Below are 19,450 nucleotides of genomic sequence, written 5' to 3'. Positions count from 1 at the left end.
AGATGAATCAGTTTTTATTTGCTTTGTTCATAGACTAGACTACTCGTCTGCCACTTCTGTAGTTCATCAGCTGAGAGAATGTTGCTTGTCAACTGGTGGAATACTCTGGAATGGAATTTACTTTCATGACCTTACTTATGGCTTGACTCTGAAATAGGCAATCCTGCCATCAGTTGGACACTAAACCAATGACTGAGCAAGTACAGAACTTCAGTCTCATACATTTTTGAATCCTCTTACAACTTATTCTTACATTATGTTGCACATCAGTGGTGCATCTTGGTCACTGATCTGAGAGGCCTCCAGTAATGGCAGTGGACCTGTCAAAGCCCTGTGTTTGGATGCCACATGCATCCAAAACCATTACAGGAACCTTGCCAGAGGCACAATGTTGCATTGTTCCTTCATGATGAACAGGGGAAAAAACAAAACAAAAAACACGTGTTTAAACAATGTATGTGGAAAAGTGTGAAAAGAAATTTGAAAGATTTCAGTTATTTAGCACAATTTTCATAATGCTATTTTTTTAAATAGAATAGTATGTTCCCTCTCTGAAACACATCACATCATGTTTGCATGTACTAGAGAGCTTTTTATTTAATGTGCACCAGATTAGCATTGGCATACTAGTTTGTGAATATGTACTTATATTAAAGGCAAAATGCTGTCCATAAATTATGTATTGATTTAAATGTTTAGACTTCTTTACCATAAAATGCTCAACACAGCACAAAATGCTAGACTTTAGTAAGTTCCCTTAGTTTAGTTTGCAAATGATCAGTGTTCTTGTAAATAAAGAAATCAGGAAGAATGTATTTCCTCAGCCAATAATGCTGTTTTACCAGCAGCAGACATTTCTCTGTTGCTTTGCCTAAGAAACTGATCTGAAGAGCTGCCCCTGGTAAAGCTACAGTAAATCAATGTCACTATTGTTTTGCTCAGTATTGAGGAGCATTTTCTTGGAAAACTTGTGCTGAACAGGGGCAAAAGTTGACCCAATTGGTGACCTTCTTGCCATAAAACTGGGGTAGGCAGAAGCCTGTAATGTGAAAAGATATCTCTACCCCAGGAGGGGGTGCAGCCTTACCTTAATGGGTGAAGAATTCAGAAGCTGCTTTTACTTTTGATACAAGTCCTAGAAGTTTGTTTCCAGACTAGTTCTTAATGAACTTCACAAGCATTAAGTAGGGATGCATGGTACAAACAAGCTTAGACTATCTTGTAACAGATTTTATAAAGTGAATCTACCTGTTTTTCATTCCTAGCTGCTACATGTCACCTCTCCTTATGTTCATTAATTCATCACAGTATATAACCCACGCAAAAGGATAGCTTGAGAAATAGTAAAGTATCAAAAGTAGATGTGTGTCAGGTAAAGAGAATGCACCTGCCAATTTGTATTGGCTTTAGAGTGCTTTAATTGCCATGGTAATTTAACTGTCATTTAGTCACCAAAGAAATCTGGGAATCACAGTCTGGTGAAAAGCTGCAAATTCTGTTACAGATCCCAGCAAAAACCCACTGTTTCCCTATTGCAAAGTTCTCTGTTGCAGATCTCAGCTCCCAAATGGAACCTTCCTAGAAAGAGAAAAACCAGCTGTAGTGTAAATTCTCTCAATAAGCCTAAAACAGCTTAATAGCAAAAAAGTAGAAAGATGTTGTTTCTTACTTGTAGGAAGTGCATTTCATGTATGTAGCATAATATAAAATTAATTTAGGGCAAAAAGAGAAAAAAGTGTTTATTTTTTTAAAAATAAATGAATTGGCTTTAGTGCATAAGGAATTAAAAACAAAACTTCTTCAACTCCCTGCATTCTCCCATTGTTCTAAAAATAATGCCATTCAAGAGAAATAGCATTTCACCAGATTATTTAATGGCTGTGATAGGATAATATGCTTCATCTCACATCAGATAGAAGGCCTTTATAATGTGCTTCTGAATCACAGGTTTTAGGTTACAAGCAGGATTAGTTTGTAATCCTGCTTTAGCTTATGTTTAAATGCTGTAATGCCTGGTAAACCTTATGTTGGCTTTCAAACAGACATGCAATTTTATAGTTTGTAAACTCTGGAAAAAATAGTCACATAGTTTTCACAGGGCATAAGCATTGAGGTGAGCTTGCCTTGGATGTTTTCTTTGTCAAAATGTCTATCAGCAGACAATATTGTGAAATTACGTATCATACAAACTGAATTAGCATACAAACTAACAAAGCTATTGAATAGAACAGATAGGCATTGTTATAATTAGCACCATGCTATTCATTAACTTTTGGCTATCCAATTGTATTCAGCTTTGAAGAAAGGTAGATCTTTCCAGAATGAAATACCATAGAACAGGGGTCCTCAAACTTTCTAACCAGGGGGCCAGTTGAAAAGTGTTGGTGCTGGGCATGGGCCAGGAAGTTGGTTCCAGCAGTGCGTGCGGGCCGGGGCAGTGCGTGTGGGTGCACGCGCTAAGGTGGGGGTGGCACGGGTGTGGTGAGGGGAGGCGAGGTGTGGGCGGACATGTGCCACGAGGCGGGCGCATGGGGAATGACTTGCTCGCTTGGAGATCGTTTTCTCCGAGGGAGCAAACAGCTGCCTCCCCGCACGCGGGGCGAGTTGGGCTGCGGCGGGCGCACATGTGGGTGTGGGCGCGAGCGCGGCAGGTCCAAATGGGCATGGTGGGCCTGATCCAGCCCCCGGGGCATAGTTTGAGGACCAATGCCATAGAACCTGCTGTGGTATGAAAGCCCAATATAATGATCTGCTTAAAAAATAACCTCCCTAGAATCTGTGTATGATCTTCCGGTCATCACTGGTATGCCCATATATGGCAACAAATGAGCAAGTTCCATATCCTAAGACCTGGTAGAATCTTAGAAAAATTCCTTTGTAGAATGTAGAATGTAATGACAGCAAATCTTGGGTTACAGGTAGTTCATTAATTAACCCACAATTTGCTGGGGTTACATATCTCCATCATTCATCATATGTAACACCTGAGCAGGCTGAACAGAGGTTCTCTATGATGTACAAACCAGGCCACTATGGGTTAATCACGGGTTAAGCAACTTACCATTAGTTGTTAGGTTAACATTGGTTTGTTTAATGCACAATTAAGCCATACTATCTGGTTTGTCTGGTATTGGCATGCACCAGGCACATTGTGGGTTAATTAACTGTCATTATGTGTGAATGGGGTCTACATTTTTGGAACATAATGGATTCTCAAGATTTTTCAACTATTGTCCGTGAATTTCATGCCAACTCAACTAGTGATTTTGTTGAAGCCTTGATTGATCTCTGGGAAAGGATAATTATCTAGTTGGTTGACACAGTCACCCATAAGTGTCCTCTTCTTGCTGGTGGACAAAAAAATCATACTCTTCCATCATCATTACATCTGCAAAGAGTTATCTTTTGGATCTTTGAGTAGCAAAAGGACTGTTGTATCAAGGACCAGATATAGTGGAAGAAGAGGGCTTGGTTGCCCACTGTGAAAGGCTTACTAGACATCTTTTGATAAAGGGAATCACATCAAATCCTGCTTAGATTCCACAATCAAAGCAGATCCTAATGATGCATCTTTGGCTCCTGTTTATCTGTTGTGATGGAGATGTTTCAATTGTGAAGCCTGATGATGTTGACAAAATCCATTGTGGCATGAAATCAACTTGTTTGGTACTTAATTCTTTCCCTTCTTAGCTGATTAAGGAAATAGCAAATGCCTCTTTAGATGAAGGGATGTCTACTGTGAGATCTTTATTCAAGATAGTAGAAAGGGTTTCTTTAATAATTTCCCTAAAATCTCAACCATGACATTCTGGGGCAAGGTACTTGAGGACAAAATGGTATCCATGGTCTGGCTGTTTTGTATATTGTTTTATAACCGTGATTAATGTCTCCTGGAGGAAGACATGTGCTTCGAAATGGTACAGGGAAGTAGATCAGGGAGGAACCACTGGAACAACATAGGGAGAAATGACAACAGGAAGCAGTAAGGGTGTTTGTGTGTGTGTGTATGTTTGTATGTGGGGGGGGGGGAATTCAGTAGAACTTTGGTTGTTCCTAAGCTGTCTCCTATTTCAAAGAAATCCAGAAGCCTTTCTGAAAGTACCCCATGTTCACCAATCTAGCATGCTAGCTGCTGAATGCAAGATTGGTGAATGGGAACAAACAGGCACATAGGTCTTGCTCGTGACCTGGCCTGTTTCATAGAGACTTGGTTGGATGAGACTGCAAGGAGCATATTTCTCACAGCTTAGCTAACCTGGTTTTCCATTTTGCAGCAGGCAAGACTTGGGAGGCTGGAAAGCTGAGTTGCAGTGGTCTATTGTGATTCTGTCATATTGCACAGGTGCCCTATCTTGCAATCTTCTAGTTCTGAGTATGTATATCTGAACATGGATGTTTAGGACAGATGAGGGATTTATTATTTATTATTTATTTATTTATTTATTAAAACATTTTTATGCCGCCCCATTCGCCGAAGCCTCGGGGCGGCTTACAACAAAAAATTTAAAATAACATTTTAAAATATATACAATAAAATACAAATATTAGTGTAATACCCACTCTGCTACTCAACAGTTTCCCTTCCTGAGCTAGCCAAAACTGCTGTACTGACTAGTTTTATAAATTAACTGATAAGGGGTAGGGAAATCCAGCTGCCATTGCATTTTAGCATGTATAAATGGGGACTTGTAGAGCTGTATATGCATGATGGAGTCTTCATATTCACCTAAGACCAATGGTTGGCACATGAGAGTTAATTTTAATATACAAAAGCAAGGTTGGGAAATTATTATTTGAATGGCATACTCTATAACTCCTTTTCAAACATTAGATAGAAAAGAACTATTGATCAACTGTTTGTTTATTTATTTGATTTATTTGAAAACTTCCCATTAGTATTATGCTCTCTTGGTGGCTGTTACAATAAAAAGTCAGTAAATAGCATTGATTAATACAATTGAAATATCATAATAAATATTTCTTCACAGAATAACAAATGTTAAGACCAAATTATAATAGATACAAATACTAGGACCAATAAATCATCATAAAAGGCACACTTAGGAACAAACATAATATGATATCAAAAGCACAGCTACTCACCTCCTATGTGTAAGAAAGCTACCACTGACATGTCCTGAGCCATCACATCCTGGGGTTGGACATGACATGCCTTCCGTCTTCACTGACTTCCAAGAAAACTGGGAGCCATTCAAGTAGCCATCTTTTTGCCTTTTAGTAGCTAGAGGGCACCCTGATGCACTACGGTGAGATGCATATTTCCCAGTTATATGACCCTGGCCATCACAACCGGGAACTGGACATCTGGATAGCAGACAGATGAAATTAATTTTATTGCCTTGCCATCATATATTTGGCAGTCTCTACAAATGATGGCAGTCTCTACAACAAAACAAATCTCCCATAAAAAGTATAATTATGCTTTATGTTTTAAAATAAAGCCACCAAGAACACAAAGAACACCAACAAGACATGTAACATAGACATAAAAGATGCTCATGGAATTTAAAACATCCCTCTAGTAACTTATGAACAATGTTGGTATAATAGACTGTTATATCTAAAAAAAGCTATATTATTGTGGAAGCAGATTCATTCCTTCTCCTAGATGATAGTTTGAAAACATACTAATTCGTGATAAGATCCCAGCTTTGTCATTTAGAGTTCGTATAGACTTTGTTTTGCTGGCACCGCTGTACTTTGCCAAATGATTTTTTTAAAGAAGAAAATATAAAATTTAGTATACTACCTGCTAAAGGAAAACAGCTATGAATGGTGCCTATCACTCTGGCTGGTCTCTCATTTACATGTCTTGAGATTAGGAGTGAACTGAGACCTGTTCATCAGTTTTGGCTTTATTTTATCAGACAAACACAAAACACAAGCCCTCAAATATTTCTGCTTCCTGTTTCATTCTCAGTAACACCTTTGCTTTAAAAATTTTCTTTGAGCAATGTTTGCAGAGAGTTATGTTGTAGTATAATAAGCCTCAAAGGGCAGAGGAACAAGTGGCATACAAACAGTATATAAAAAGAAAATGGCTCAGGTCCAACACAGCTGCATGTACAGCTGTCCTGTTGGTTATGGCAAGATAAAGCATCCGCTCTCAATTTCTCTCCCATGGCCAGGCACAGAAAACTTATGTGTGCATGGGATTCTAGAGAATTGGTGAGTTTGGGGACATATCTCTAGATGGGCAACATAGCAATGAATAGAAATTCTTGATCAAAAACATAGTGCGCAGCATCCTATGCTGCCTATGCACCAGCTGGTCCCACTACTAGGGCAACAGGGAGGTAGCTATTCTTAAAGCTTCCAGAAACAAGCAGGGCAGATAATCAGAGCTCTCTTGTCTTGTCCCGTTCCAAAAACAAGCATATCCAGGCTTACTTCAGGAAAAGCAAACTTCCCACTGTGCTAGCAGTGGTTCCTGTTGGTCCAATAGAACGAGAAGGAGCACAGCAACAGTACAGGATATTGCCCAATGCCTCCATTACTTTTAGTGCTAATTCGATTACTCATTGGGCCTTTTCATGCTTCACAACAGTCTACAATGGCATAATTTACCCAACTCAGCTCTTACATTGTGCTTTCAACATTTCTGCATAGCGCTCATAGGGGTCCAATTCAGCATATCTTGTTGTATTGTCCTTACCCAAGTGGTAGGGATTTACTTAGAAAAGCTGCAAATAACTCCAAAACAAGCCATGAAGGATGTTAACCTTCAAACAACCCCTATTAAGTGCTTATGTTTGATACAAGTCAGACATCCATAAACACAATGCAAAAGTGGCACCTTGAATACTAGGCATAATGTAATGGTCCCCATGGATAAACTAATCCTTGTGGGCTGTTGTGTTGTGCATAAAAGCACAAAACCTTCAGAAAAATTATTTGTTTAGATGTTGAAGAAGCTGTATTTATACAGCTTTATTGCTATCTCTATATGGATAGGCAGATAGCTTTAACCAAAAACGTACATAGATGTGTTCAGGGTTGGTACTGTTACTCAAACAGAGGAATAAAACAGGGAGAAGTTAGTCAAGCTAATTATGCATACATATAGAGTTCTTTGGATTCATGCTTACCTAATTGGCTCTTGATCTTCCTTATCTTCTTTACTTTGTACTATCCTGATTCCACTTTTCTTTGCTCGTGGACAACCAGAAAGACTAAGTAACACAAAATATTTTAAGATGGAACTCTTTATTTATAAATATAACCAAGAGCTTTCTACAAACATTTCTTACAGCCTACATCCATTGTATACTGATTTCAGCAATTTAACTCAGATTGTTTCTAAATCAAAGAGCACTGGCAAGATTCAGCCACATGAGGGAACCCAGGAGTCATGATTTCCTTCTCACTGCAAACAGAATTAAAACCCAGTTTTAAGGGTACCCATCCAGGGCCCCATGGAATTAAATTGCTGGAAAACAAGGGCAACTGTATGTTAAATTTCTTGATAATTTCAGTCATTGCACTGAACAACATAAATTGAAAGTGTCGGAAAGCTTCACCAACTTTTTGGTTATGGGCAATGGGAAGAGAGAGAGGCAAGTGATAAACAAAATCATTTAAGAGAAACCTAAAAATGTTTTCCAATGTCTTCTCCATATTCTATTATTTATTAACAAATGGCAACATCTGTTTCTTTAGTATAAGCGAAGCACTCAATTGGTTATGGTGCATTCATGCTTGGATAACAGATTTATTAATAAAACAAAAATCAAACATTATTACATAGTGAACATATTCAATTTTCTTTTGTTTCACTCATACTGACCTGACTGTGAGGAAGGGACAAATGTATTACCATGAATCAAAAATTTAGTACTAATACTTGATTTAAATTATGCTGCTTACAACAAAGCTAAATCTGACCTCATATCAAACACCTGTTCCACAGGATTGGTTTGTAATGTAAATGAAGCCCAGTCATTTTGACATCTACCATTATCTGCATCTTTCTTATACAGAAATAGTTTTAAATTGTCTTATCAGTAACTATATAAGCAGAATTTTTTTTGCTTTCATGGCAATGTAAATAGGAAAACAATGGTATTAGTTAACAGGTAGCTGTTGGCACATGAGTCCTCTTCAATCTCTGTCCTCACCCCTGATCTCATGTGTCAAGTGATCCTGAGTCTATGGATGTAAAGGTAAAGGTAAAGGTTTCCCCTTGACATTAAAGTCCAGTCATGCCTGACTCCAGGGAGTAGTGCTCATCTCAGTTTCCTAGCCAAGGGAACCAGCGTTTGTCTGCAGACAGTACCCGTGGTTATGTGGCCGGCATGACTGAACACCGAAGTGCACATAACACTGTTTACCTTCCCACCGAAGTGGCGCCTTTTTATCTACTTGCATTTGCATGCTTTCGAACTGCGAGATTGACAGGAGCTGGGATGGAGCAATAGGAACTCACCCCACTGTGCAGATTCAAACTGGTGACCTTTCGATCAACCAGCCCAGCAGCACAGCAATTTAAACCACTGCGCCACCTGCCTATGGATGTACAATTTATGTATGTAGGCTGGATGCCAGCAACATGCATGTTCTCTGGTCACATGGAGTCCACATGCATATAAGTAGCATGCACACAGGGCCTTGTGTTCACAGACATAGTCAAGGCATAGGGGAAGCAATGGAGGCAGCAGGTGAAGCTTGTTTCCCCTCCATCCATTTTTTGTATATGGTTGGAAGACAAGGCGAAGGGACTGACCAAAGCCCAGTATTTACAAAATGGCCAGAAGACTTAGGCTTAGACACATTGTATGAATCATAGGGATGCAGCAGCAAATAGTATCTGTGTCAAGCTCTCCTCATGTAGCATATAGGAATACAAATCCCGTGAGAAAGTTCCATCCTTAAAGGCAGCCTAAACACAAATTTAAATAAATAAATAAATGAAAGAATGATGTGGCATCATCTCACTGTGAGTAACTCCACCACTGTCAGCGAATAAAGAGTGGGGATGGAGAAACTAGCAGCATAATGTCATCTCACAGGGTATGCATATCTACATATGGGAGGAAAAGAAATGAGAGATACAGGTTTTGTGCAGAGTCCTATAGTTCATTTAATGTATTGTTCTGTTCTTATCTTATGTGATGTTCCTTAGCAACTGCAAAGTTGCAAAGTACAACTCCTTGGCAAGCTTCTTTAGAATTTGATTCCAGGGGAGAGCTTTTTAACAAAAATGAGAATATCTAGGGACCTGAGTCACCTGCCAGCTAATCATGTTTGCCTCTCATAGCCCTTCATGTATTTGTATGGTATGGAATTAAGAAATATAAACCTTGAGTTCCTTCCAGCTATGTCTATGAATGATGTTAATAAGGGAGGTGCACAAATTCACATTTGGCACATTCGGGTGACTGGGACCAGGAAATAATCAATAGTAATCCAGGTGTGCTGTCATAAAGCTTTTAGGTCTGAATTATATGCACAATTAAAGATAAACCCACCAATTTTAAATATCTCTAAGCAGCTCTCCCCCTTCTAGCTTGTTCCACAAGTAGTTAAGTTTTCACAAGAACCAACTTTTAAAAATAACGTCTTACTGGAATTCTGACTAAGATTAAAAGCTTTCTGTGGCTAAAGGTACTTAAAGAAGAGAGACTCTGCTGGTACAAAGTATCTTCCTGTTCCTTTAATTAAGTGAATGGGAGCTAAAGCATTAGGAAAATGATGTGGTTCAGCATAAGCAGTAACAGGGAAAAGATTCTGTCTTAAGACAGGACTCTCTGGGCATATCTGTGCTGCAGAATCTAACTGGCTATATATGGTACTCGCAATTCTCCCAAGGGAATGAAGAATACTGAATAGGTAGTATTCAGTCTTGTCCTTGTCCTGGCAAAGATAACTGCCAACACAATGGGAAACTAGTGATTTCTACAGCAATAAGAAACTAGCAGTTCCAGAAGTGAACAAGTCTGCAGAGTTTGCCAAATTTCTATGTCAAGATAAAATTTTCCCCACTAATAGACATGCGGCAGAGCATGAACTTTTCTACCTGTGAACTGGGCTGTACGGCCTTCTTATGGAACACAGCATGTGTTTAGCTTACCATTAGTCATGTCAATTAAAGTATATACATGTTATTTGCATGAAGTGGATTGGAATGACTATGGACTAACTGATTGTATCAATGGAATAATTGATATGAATATATTTAACTGAAAATGTCAAGTGACTACAGATATCTATATATGTCTACATTAAATTAAGTCCCCTAAGACTATACCTTGGAGTGATTAATCAACTTTAAAGGTGATGTTTAAATGAAGGTAGTTTGGGCTCTAGTGCAAGTGGAACTCCATACACAGGATATTGAATGGCAAAAAGGAGAAGGCAATTTTGCCAATTCTCCTTAAGCACTCCACCCTGAAGGGTCTGGACATGTTCTGGAAGAGGGAGGGGGACTGTGTGAGTAGGAACTGCAGTGGGAAAAGAAATCTGTATAAGTTGTCTCTATCCCATTCCACTGGCAGGAACATAAATTAGATCAAAAGTTCTTCCATGAATAGAAGGAGCCCTTGTACTATGGGATTCAAGCCATATACTGAAGTATTTGATCTCTAAAGTACCCAGTGTTTGGTCCCAGGATACTTAAGGACTCTCTTCTCTTATATGAACCCTCTTGGTTGCTTAGTGCATTTTTCAGTCTCTGTTCCAATTTCTTCAGTGTTTGGAAACTAGTCTAGTGGCTGTGAAGAACAATACAGTCTCAGTGATGAATGGTATTCTCCTTGCAAAATGCCTTCTCTAAAAGGAGCCCTTTCACTTTTCTGGTTTGGAAGAGGTTAAGATTATTTTGTTAATCAATGAAGGTTGACTAGAATTCAGCCAGAGCAATCTGCTGCATATATGCATTTAAAGATAATGTGATGGTTTTCAGAATTGTTTTACTATATACTGACATTTCAAGGTGCTTGTTCAGGAGCTGCTTTGAACATCTGGTTTAAATTATGTGGTGAGAGATGCATTTAAAAAGACAGCCAGAGATTTCAAACAGAACCTTTGGAGATAAATGGTGATGAAATAAGGGGAACTTTCAGCAGAAAACTGGTGTGAGACCTAATCTGAATCAGGAGCATTTTCTGGACTGAAAGTGGCTGTTCTTTATTCAAAGTTAAAGCATCTGGGTGAAGTGTACTTGTTTTAATACAGTAGTTTGATCCTGAATTTCACTACATATGCAGCACAATATATCTGTTCTACAAAAGCTGCAGCTTGTGCATTTCTGAATTATGTATTTAAATGTGATTGTTTTCCTTTTGACATACATAATAATTCAGCTCTTTGCCTCTTTAAAATATTTTATCCATTTTCTATTAATATTCTATTGCTAACCTATAGTAATATTTAAAAGTATTTTATATATTCCAACTCAAAGAGCAGTTAGATTGTCAGTAAACAGACTTGAGGACTTGACATTTCTCTATTCACTGCATACTGTTCCTTTCGTTTGCCACCATTTTAAATTAATTGTACTTGCATGAAATCTGATTGTTATCTTCTGCATTCAGCACTCTTGAGGAACCAGCTGCTTATTGTTTATTAATATCTCAATGATATGGAGATAATTTTGTTATCTTAGACTGACTTATATACTCTATCATTTATATTGCATTTTATACTTGGTTGCTTTTGATTTTTGTTTGCTAAATATCTGATTGCTCTAGAGTTTGTAGCTTTTTAGCACCTATTATATGGGCATGTTAATTTATTCTACTAAGTTCTGCTGGTGATTTTGCTAGATGGGGTAAATTAGTTGTGACTTTTTATTTAATGCTGTCACATTATACTGTTTAGTGTCATGAACTGCTTGAAATTGAGTATCGAATTGTTTTGATGACTTACTCATTTTTATAATGGACTTAATTGATGTGTTGTATCTGTTGTACAATTTGAGTGTGGTAATTGCAGAAAAGATGTATGCAAATAAACTTGACTTAACTTACAGAGCCCTTAATGCTGTTTCCTGGTAGACTTGGTAATTTAGGTACAAGACCAATTAGAATTTACTGTCATAAGGAACTCAACTTTGTAACATACCTTCGATGTGAAGCATAATTTCCAGTAATATGCCCAGAGCCATCACAACCAGGTGTTGGACACCTAAATAAATAAAGAGTAATCTTGAGCAACTTAGTCTGAAGAAATTAAAGCTTATACATCAACTGCCCAGCATCAGAATAGCTGGCCTTTGCAATGATGTACCTGTCATAGAAATGCCATGACAGCCTCTTTGACTGAACATTTGCTGAAGATCAAACTGCTATTAGTTGCAAGTACATATGAGTTCATTTCTATGTGACCTAGTGCTGGTTACAGGTTTTACAAGTCCTTTAAGCAAGACGCTTTCAGTAGGCCCATCTACTTCTCCTTGCCACTGTTGAGGGTATCCATTTGCTTGCTTTTCATTTTGTGCCACATTTACACCATGTTCCAGAGGTAAGATGCTCAGGGGTTTTGCTTCACTTTTTTCCTTACATTGGAACTGAGAGCAGATGAACAGGCAGCAACGGTAACAAAGATGAACAAAGATTTGGGAATCTCTAGGTGCTGAGTCCTCTACCGGAGTGTGCACCTTGGCAAGTACCTGAGGATGCTAATGCTTGATTCTAGAGATGAAGTCACTTCCTCAGTCAACAGCTTCTGGCTATTTCAATTGAATGAAAAATACCCTCAACTACTAACTAGTAGCATGCAAGTATTAACCAACATACCAGTCGCTGAATTTCCACCCCTACCAATGTGTAAACAACATTTGTGGTTAAACATTATACATCACAGCTGATTACTGCATTAAAGTCATGGAAATTAATAGGTAGGGGAATTAATTCTTCTGGTTAACCAGGCTAATTTCTTTACCCTCACACTCCATCCAAAAAAGTGCTTTTAGCAGATAGAGGCCACAAAAAAGAAAAGTAATGTATACTGCTCTCAAATGGCCAAAGCCAAAAATAATTTTCTTACAAGCCTAATTGCTTTACACCAGGTTGCCATACATTTGTTCATTTGTAGAAAAACATTTCTGGTATTTGCAGAAATTACCCCATTGTATAATTTCAAGTCCAGACTTTTAAAACCAATGTAAAATCCTAAACAGGGTATTTTGAGATAATTTAAATTATGGTATCTAATGCATTTAATGACTTGTAGTATTAACTTGTGGTATTAAATTTAATAACTTGCTGGTTTCTAAGTCAGTTCTATTTTTTCCTGCTCACTAGCCACCACAAATTTTAAAGCCCAAAAGTGGGAGTTAGTCCAGCTGAAGTTTGAAAGAAACCAAATATATGCCAGATGTGATTATATTTCTTCTCTCACACACTCATGCACACACTTCCTCTTGGTCTAGAACAAATTAAAATTGTTAGTACCCTTTTGCCAAGTAGCATACGGCATTTGCTGGGGAATGGAGGTGAGAGAAGGAGCCCATCCCACTCATAACGCAACATGACATTACTAGCTCATGCAATGTCAGTTGGGCTTATGTCAAAGAAGTTACAGTCTCCAGCACGGCATGCCCTGCCCACTTCCACCACAAGTCCTGTCGGAGTGTGCAATGCAGCCACACTGGACAGATTTGTACCCAGAGCTTCCACTATCACAGGGCAAAGCTACACATGAACCAAGATCCTTTGGCAGAAAGTCCTGTAGGCCAGCCTACAGCTAGGTTGTCATGGTGACACCACTCCTGCGGCTTCTGCTGAGCTCCTGGCTTCCCCTCCTCCAACATCACATCTATTACTTCCTAATGCATTATGTAAGATAGCTTTTTAGCTTTTTAGCTCTTTAAATCTGTGATTCAGTTGCCAGTCAGATGAGTGCGTCTTACCTTTTCAGTTAAAACCAATCTTTTCTCATGTTGAAACACTAAGATAAACCTCAGTTCTGAGTCATACAAAAAGGAGAGGTAGCCATGTTGGCTATAAAACAAAAACAAAAACAAAAACAAAAAAGGCGGGGACATGCTTGTGGAATAACTTCATTACACCACTTCAAAGGTCATGAATCACATGCCAATGTTTTGAGATTCCCAGATTGGTTAACTGGGCAAAAAGCAGGTGGAGGGAGTCTGATTTGATGCTGAAGTGAAAAAAATCTTACAAATTGTGCTGAGTCTTACAGAGGAATGAGGAAGGAGGGGACTGCAGACATTGCAGTAATTGTTTCAGGGTACACATGAGATTGCCCCTTGGATTGCTAGGTATAAGAAACAAATTGTGGCTGATTCCCTCATTGAAAATAAAATAAATAAAATCTAGCTGTTGTTTGGATAGAAACAGGTAGAGAGAGACTATACAGAAAATCTCAAACGTTCAAGTTGCAGGCCCATAAATGTCAGTCCTGTAGCATTCCTATGCTGTGCAGCACAGAATTTAAACTTTTATGAGTCTCACAATAATTTCAGTTTTTGTTCAGGTTTAAAGGTCTGAACTCTCCATCATAATGAGTAGCAGTCATTTTCTGGATGGCACTTCCTGTGTTAAGAAGATGAGAAATCTGGGACTGAGCTGAAGGGTGAGTTTTCCTTAAGTAGCAAATAGTATGAAAAGGGAAGGTGCAGGGAGAGGAAGAGATTACGTTCATTATCTCAGTTCATGACTAATTTATTAACAGGTATTAGATTAAATCTATGGACTAGATTACATTTTCCTCACAAATTTTATTTTCAGGAAAAAGATGAGATGAGTGACATGTACCCCATTCATATAGCACTACATGCAATAGCATTCTTCCAGGCAGCTGACAGAATGAATTATGTTCTCTTCACCTAAGCCCAGCCTGAGCTAAGATATTGTGACAGTGGGGAAAAGAAAGAAAGAACAAGACTATGTATTGAAGAACTGGTCAACAGACAAGTCCTTTCAAATGGACTTTGCGGTGACATTTAGAAGCTCCAAGTCCATAAAAATGATCCTGAAGCACTGCTTGCTCTGGAGATATTTTAAATTGAGCATCCGGACATCTAATTATATATTGCAATGTGTTTGTTTTGGCAATGTCCAGTTGGGGTTTTTTAAGGGGATAGTTATTACACAGTTTTTTTAAACTGGGACAGTCTTTAATATTCACTGATGTACATGCTCTTTTAATTTATTTATATACTTCATGGCAATTAACAAACATCCAGCAGCAGTGGAGTCTCTGAGTCCTTTAGAGAGCTGAAAGCCTTGCATTACAACATTGAAAAGATAAACACTTCCATCCTACAACGCAACATATTGAGGACCTTAGAATCCTTTTAATATTTGATTAGGTACCATATAGACACCATCTTCAAATGGAAACTTAATTTGGTTTGATTTTGCTGAAGCCTATGTATAAGTGCTAGAAAGCTATATGCAATCCATATGCACCAAGTACATATATCAAAAGGATGGATTTTTAAAAACGAAAATTTAAAAATTTGGATTGCCATGAGCCCCACAATGGCAGGCTTTATCAGCAGTACCCATTGGCACTGCATTGGGGAACCATAATATCACAGCTTAAAATGGAGCACCAATTACAAAAAGGCAATAGAATGGAACTTTAAAACTTGTAAATGCATACTTTATGTGGTTATCCAAGAGACTGCTGGAGTCCAAAATATCTTGGAACTAATTTTGTGATGTGCAACATCAATAAACATGACTGCAGTGTTTAGGGACTACACTTTAGTTAATGGGTTGCTAGCCAATTTTGTGGTAGTAACACATACAATCACTTACCCATTCACTACTGCAATGTCACCTAGCCCCAGTTTTAATCAGAGAAAAAAATGCTAGTGCAGCCTCATTGGTTTTGGGGTAACCTGGAACCACCATTTTGATCAGCACAATGGGACTTGCTTACTGGCACTGTGGAAATCCTTTCTGGATTTTTATGGTCACCACAAATAATTTCATGCCCAAACAATTGGCTCAAAATTACAGACTGTATGAATGATCAAATCCAAAGTCAGACAAGCCCAGCAAACATGTCCAAAATGGGAAACTGTGAAATATCAGACTCCATTCAATTGAGAAGGAGCAGGGCCTGCAAAAACTTTATAAAAATTCAGTTGTAACAAATGCAGAGAATAACTTTTAGTTTGACAATAACCAGAAGGATAATTTCTGTTTTCCTTACTGAATAGCGATGTGACATTTTAGAATAATACAAAACAAGTTTTTGCTGTTTACAAACTTAATGGTTCAGACAAAATTAGGGCTGGCGTGAGAAATGGGGGTAGGGAATGAAAGACCAATTCATAGAGTCAGACCCATCCATCAAGGAACAGAGTTGGCCAAGACCTGTTGCTGCCTAAGGCAGTGACCAGATTGGTACATGACTTTTCTTTCAGTGAAGTCAACAGAATAATGTCCTCCATCACACTTGAGGGCAGCAAACAAATTTACTGGGAAAAGCCATGTGGCACACAAAATGTCCTTGTTTAGTTCAGTTATAGTAGTTCTATGTATAATAGAGAGAGCCAGTGTGATGTAGTGCTTAAGAGCATGGGACTGGGACTCAGCCGATCTGTCCCAGCTCAGCCACAGAGCAAGTGGGTGACTTAGAGCTAGTCACAGATTCTCAGCCCAACCTACCTCACAGGGCTGTTGTTGTAGGGATAAGATTGAGAGCAGGTGGAGGAGAATTGTGCAAGCCACTTTGAATTCATTGTAAGGACAGAGTGGGATATAAATCAAGTAAATAAATGAATAAATAAATAAACAAGCAAGCATATCAGAAATATACCATAGTGCCATATTGAGACTATTCTAGACTAAACAAAAGCGCTTCTTCTCTAAATAGAGCTATCTATCTCCAGAAATATCCATGGAGTCTTGGCTGTGGTAGAAATAAATCTGCTGTAAAATTTATCAAGAAGATAGGAAACAAATGAGATAAAATATAAACAGTGGCTGATCATTAATACAGAGACTGATGCTAGAGATTGCATATTAAGACTTTAATAATATTATTTTTAAAATGTAGCTACAGTATACAGAGACTAATTCATTACCAAAAAGTTGTGGAATTAATGGGATACTTCTAGAAAGATAAAGGGAAAACAGGATTGGTACTGTCTTCAAAGATCTTGAATTCCATAAGTCAGTGATGATGGGAAAGACATCAGCATCTTTGAAGGAGCTGCTAATTTGGTCTCTTTTAAAGTCAGCCAAACTGGACCCAACTAACATTTTTGTTTCATGCAGTGATTACTGGATGACCCCAGAAGCTGACTTTCTAGATCCATTTCAGTCAAGGTGGATGCCTGGGTTTAGAAATGAAATTGCCTTGGTTGTTCCATGGATGGACTCTGTTAACAGTATGATGGGTGTCTAAGGTCAACTCAGTTATCTCGGACCTCTTAGTGGCTTTTGATACCATTGACTATGGTGTTCCTCTAAATAGTCTATCTGTTGAAAACATTGTTTTGCAGAGCTTCTGCTCCTATTTGGAAGGAGCTCCAAATAGGGTCAATTCCAGAAGGTGCTGTGGAGGAAATTGTGCTGGACCTCTTGAAAAATATGCTGTGGGATCCTACAGGGATCCATATTATCATACGTGTATGATAGGGTGTGAAAATGCTCTGAATTGGTTATCATAATATAATCACTTTTCTCCCACTCCAAAATAATCCCTTTGACTGGAACAGAACCCATATCAACAAAAAAGGATAGAATATTTCTTTTGCCAACTTCACAAAGAAGTTTTGCAAAACTTTCCTTTCAGTGAAGGCATTGTATATCACTCAAGTAAGACTGCATGTTTAGGGCTGCATGAATGGGTAGGGTGCCTATGAATGCAAATCAAACTTGTGCCTTCTGTCAGCATTACAAGTCCCCAAGTTCCTTTCCTGTAGGTGAATGGAAGGAAAACAGAAAGAAGGTCAGGTTGCTGGTGTGCAGCATTTCTTCTGCACATGGAGAAACTAAATCACGGGAAAAATTTTTACCACTGCCTTTAAAGTTAACCAAGTACAATGATGGCTTGGCAGCAAAGAGCGGGATTGCTGGTCACAGATATGGTCTGGCCTTTCCTGTTTATGTGGGGTGCTCAGTAATAGTACAAGAGATGGCTATATAACAGGTTGAGATTTTTGTCTTTCAACACCATCTACTCTGGCTGGCAACAGCTCTCTGAGTTCTTTGGTTGAGGTTTTTCCCATCAACTGCTGTTTGAGAACCTGAGGCCTTCTGCATGGAAAGCAGGGTCTCTGTCACTGTGCTATGATCTATGAACTTAAGGCACTTAGGTTTGATTGCATCCTCCTGTTTGTTTATGTCCCCTAAGGAACCCCAGATATCCACTTTACAAATTCCAAATACTTCTCAGTGTTGATCTGGAATTGGAATAATGGGGGATAATATTTGCCAACAATTAAACAAATTCTATTGAGTTGGGAAGTTATACCCCTCTAGCTCCTCACAGCAAGCATGTTATAAACTATTTCAACTTGTGGAAGAAGTGTTTCAGGAGCTAAATCCCAGAATAATTCTCTAGTATGCTTCCTAGTGTAAGCACAAGGAAGCAAGAAGTGAAGTTTTTCTTTAAAAGAAGGAATTTTGTGACACACAAAGAGCAGAAAAATGATTTCATATATGCATTTTCTAGCCTGTTGAAGCCTGCCAAACATGCTGTGTATTCTAGTTTCTCAAATGGATGAATTTCTGGGAAGAGTGAAAGCTTCATGTGCTGTTGATGCTGAGTTCAGAAAGGAATACAGACTGTAGCTGGAAAATATAGCCTGGGTTATGTAAATGACCTGTTGGACTGCAAAGATAAAGAGCGGGAGGATCATCTTAATTTGTGGTGATACAGAGAGGAATCAGAACACTATAGGAATGATGTGGGAGGATGTACTAGGGGGTAGTTGAGGCACAGAGCTCCGTGGTCTAGGAAAACTGAGAAAAGGACGTATTAGAAATGGAGTTCCAAAGAAAACTGTGAAAGTGCAAGGAGGGCAGTATTCTGTGCAATGCATGGAGGGGAAAAACAAGTAACGGAGAAATTGGCTGGGCTCCAGAAAGCTGTGAACTGGGAAAAAGGAAGGTAAAAGATGAAAGTGCAGACCATGGTGGCATAGCAAATAGAGAAAGAAGACTATGTAGATTGCAGAGAGAGAAAGGGCAATGCAAAAAGGAGGTTGGCAGAATGGGATCAAAATAAGATAAATGAAAATGGTAGCAAAAACGGTTTTATGTGGTTAATCAATACAATATTGATGTGATCTTCTGGTAATAATGGTAATAAAAGTAAATCTTAAAGTGATTTGAACTCTGCTCCTATGTCATAGATCCATAATTATATCTTAAAAGGTTAGTTTGTGTACAGGCTAGGGATATAAAGAATGGGTCAACTGGTTTGAAGGAGGAAGAAATAACTTTCCAATTACCCATGGACTGTGATTTAAATAAGTCTTCATTAGAACCAAGCCAGTACA

At 38.5% G+C, this 19,450-nt stretch overlaps 1 protein-coding gene across 4 annotated transcripts in view; it reads right to left on the bottom strand.

The window, feature by feature from the left end:
- MYT1L (myelin transcription factor 1 like) overlaps window positions 1-19,450 on the bottom strand; it is a 154,580-nt gene that overhangs the window by 8,533 nt on the left and 126,597 nt on the right. For all 4 annotated transcript variants that reach the window (XM_044419192.1, XM_044419193.1, XM_044419190.1 and 1 more), the window contains exons 15-17: window positions 12,082-12,144; window positions 7,110-7,193; window positions 5,104-5,325 (exon numbers count right to left, since the gene is read on the bottom strand). In XM_044419192.1, coding sequence (XP_044275127.1) covers window positions 5,104-5,325; window positions 7,110-7,193; window positions 12,082-12,144 — 369 coding nt within the window. The remainder of the gene's footprint in view (window positions 1-5,103; window positions 5,326-7,109; window positions 7,194-12,081; window positions 12,145-19,450) is intronic.

Source organism: Varanus komodoensis, unplaced genomic scaffold (genome assembly GCF_004798865.1).
Source record: "Varanus komodoensis strain SLA01 unplaced genomic scaffold, ASM479886v1 scaffold10, whole genome shotgun sequence".
NCBI classification, from domain to species: Eukaryota; Metazoa; Chordata; class Lepidosauria; order Squamata; family Varanidae; genus Varanus; species Varanus komodoensis.
This window is presented reverse-complemented; position numbering and strand designations above follow the sequence as displayed.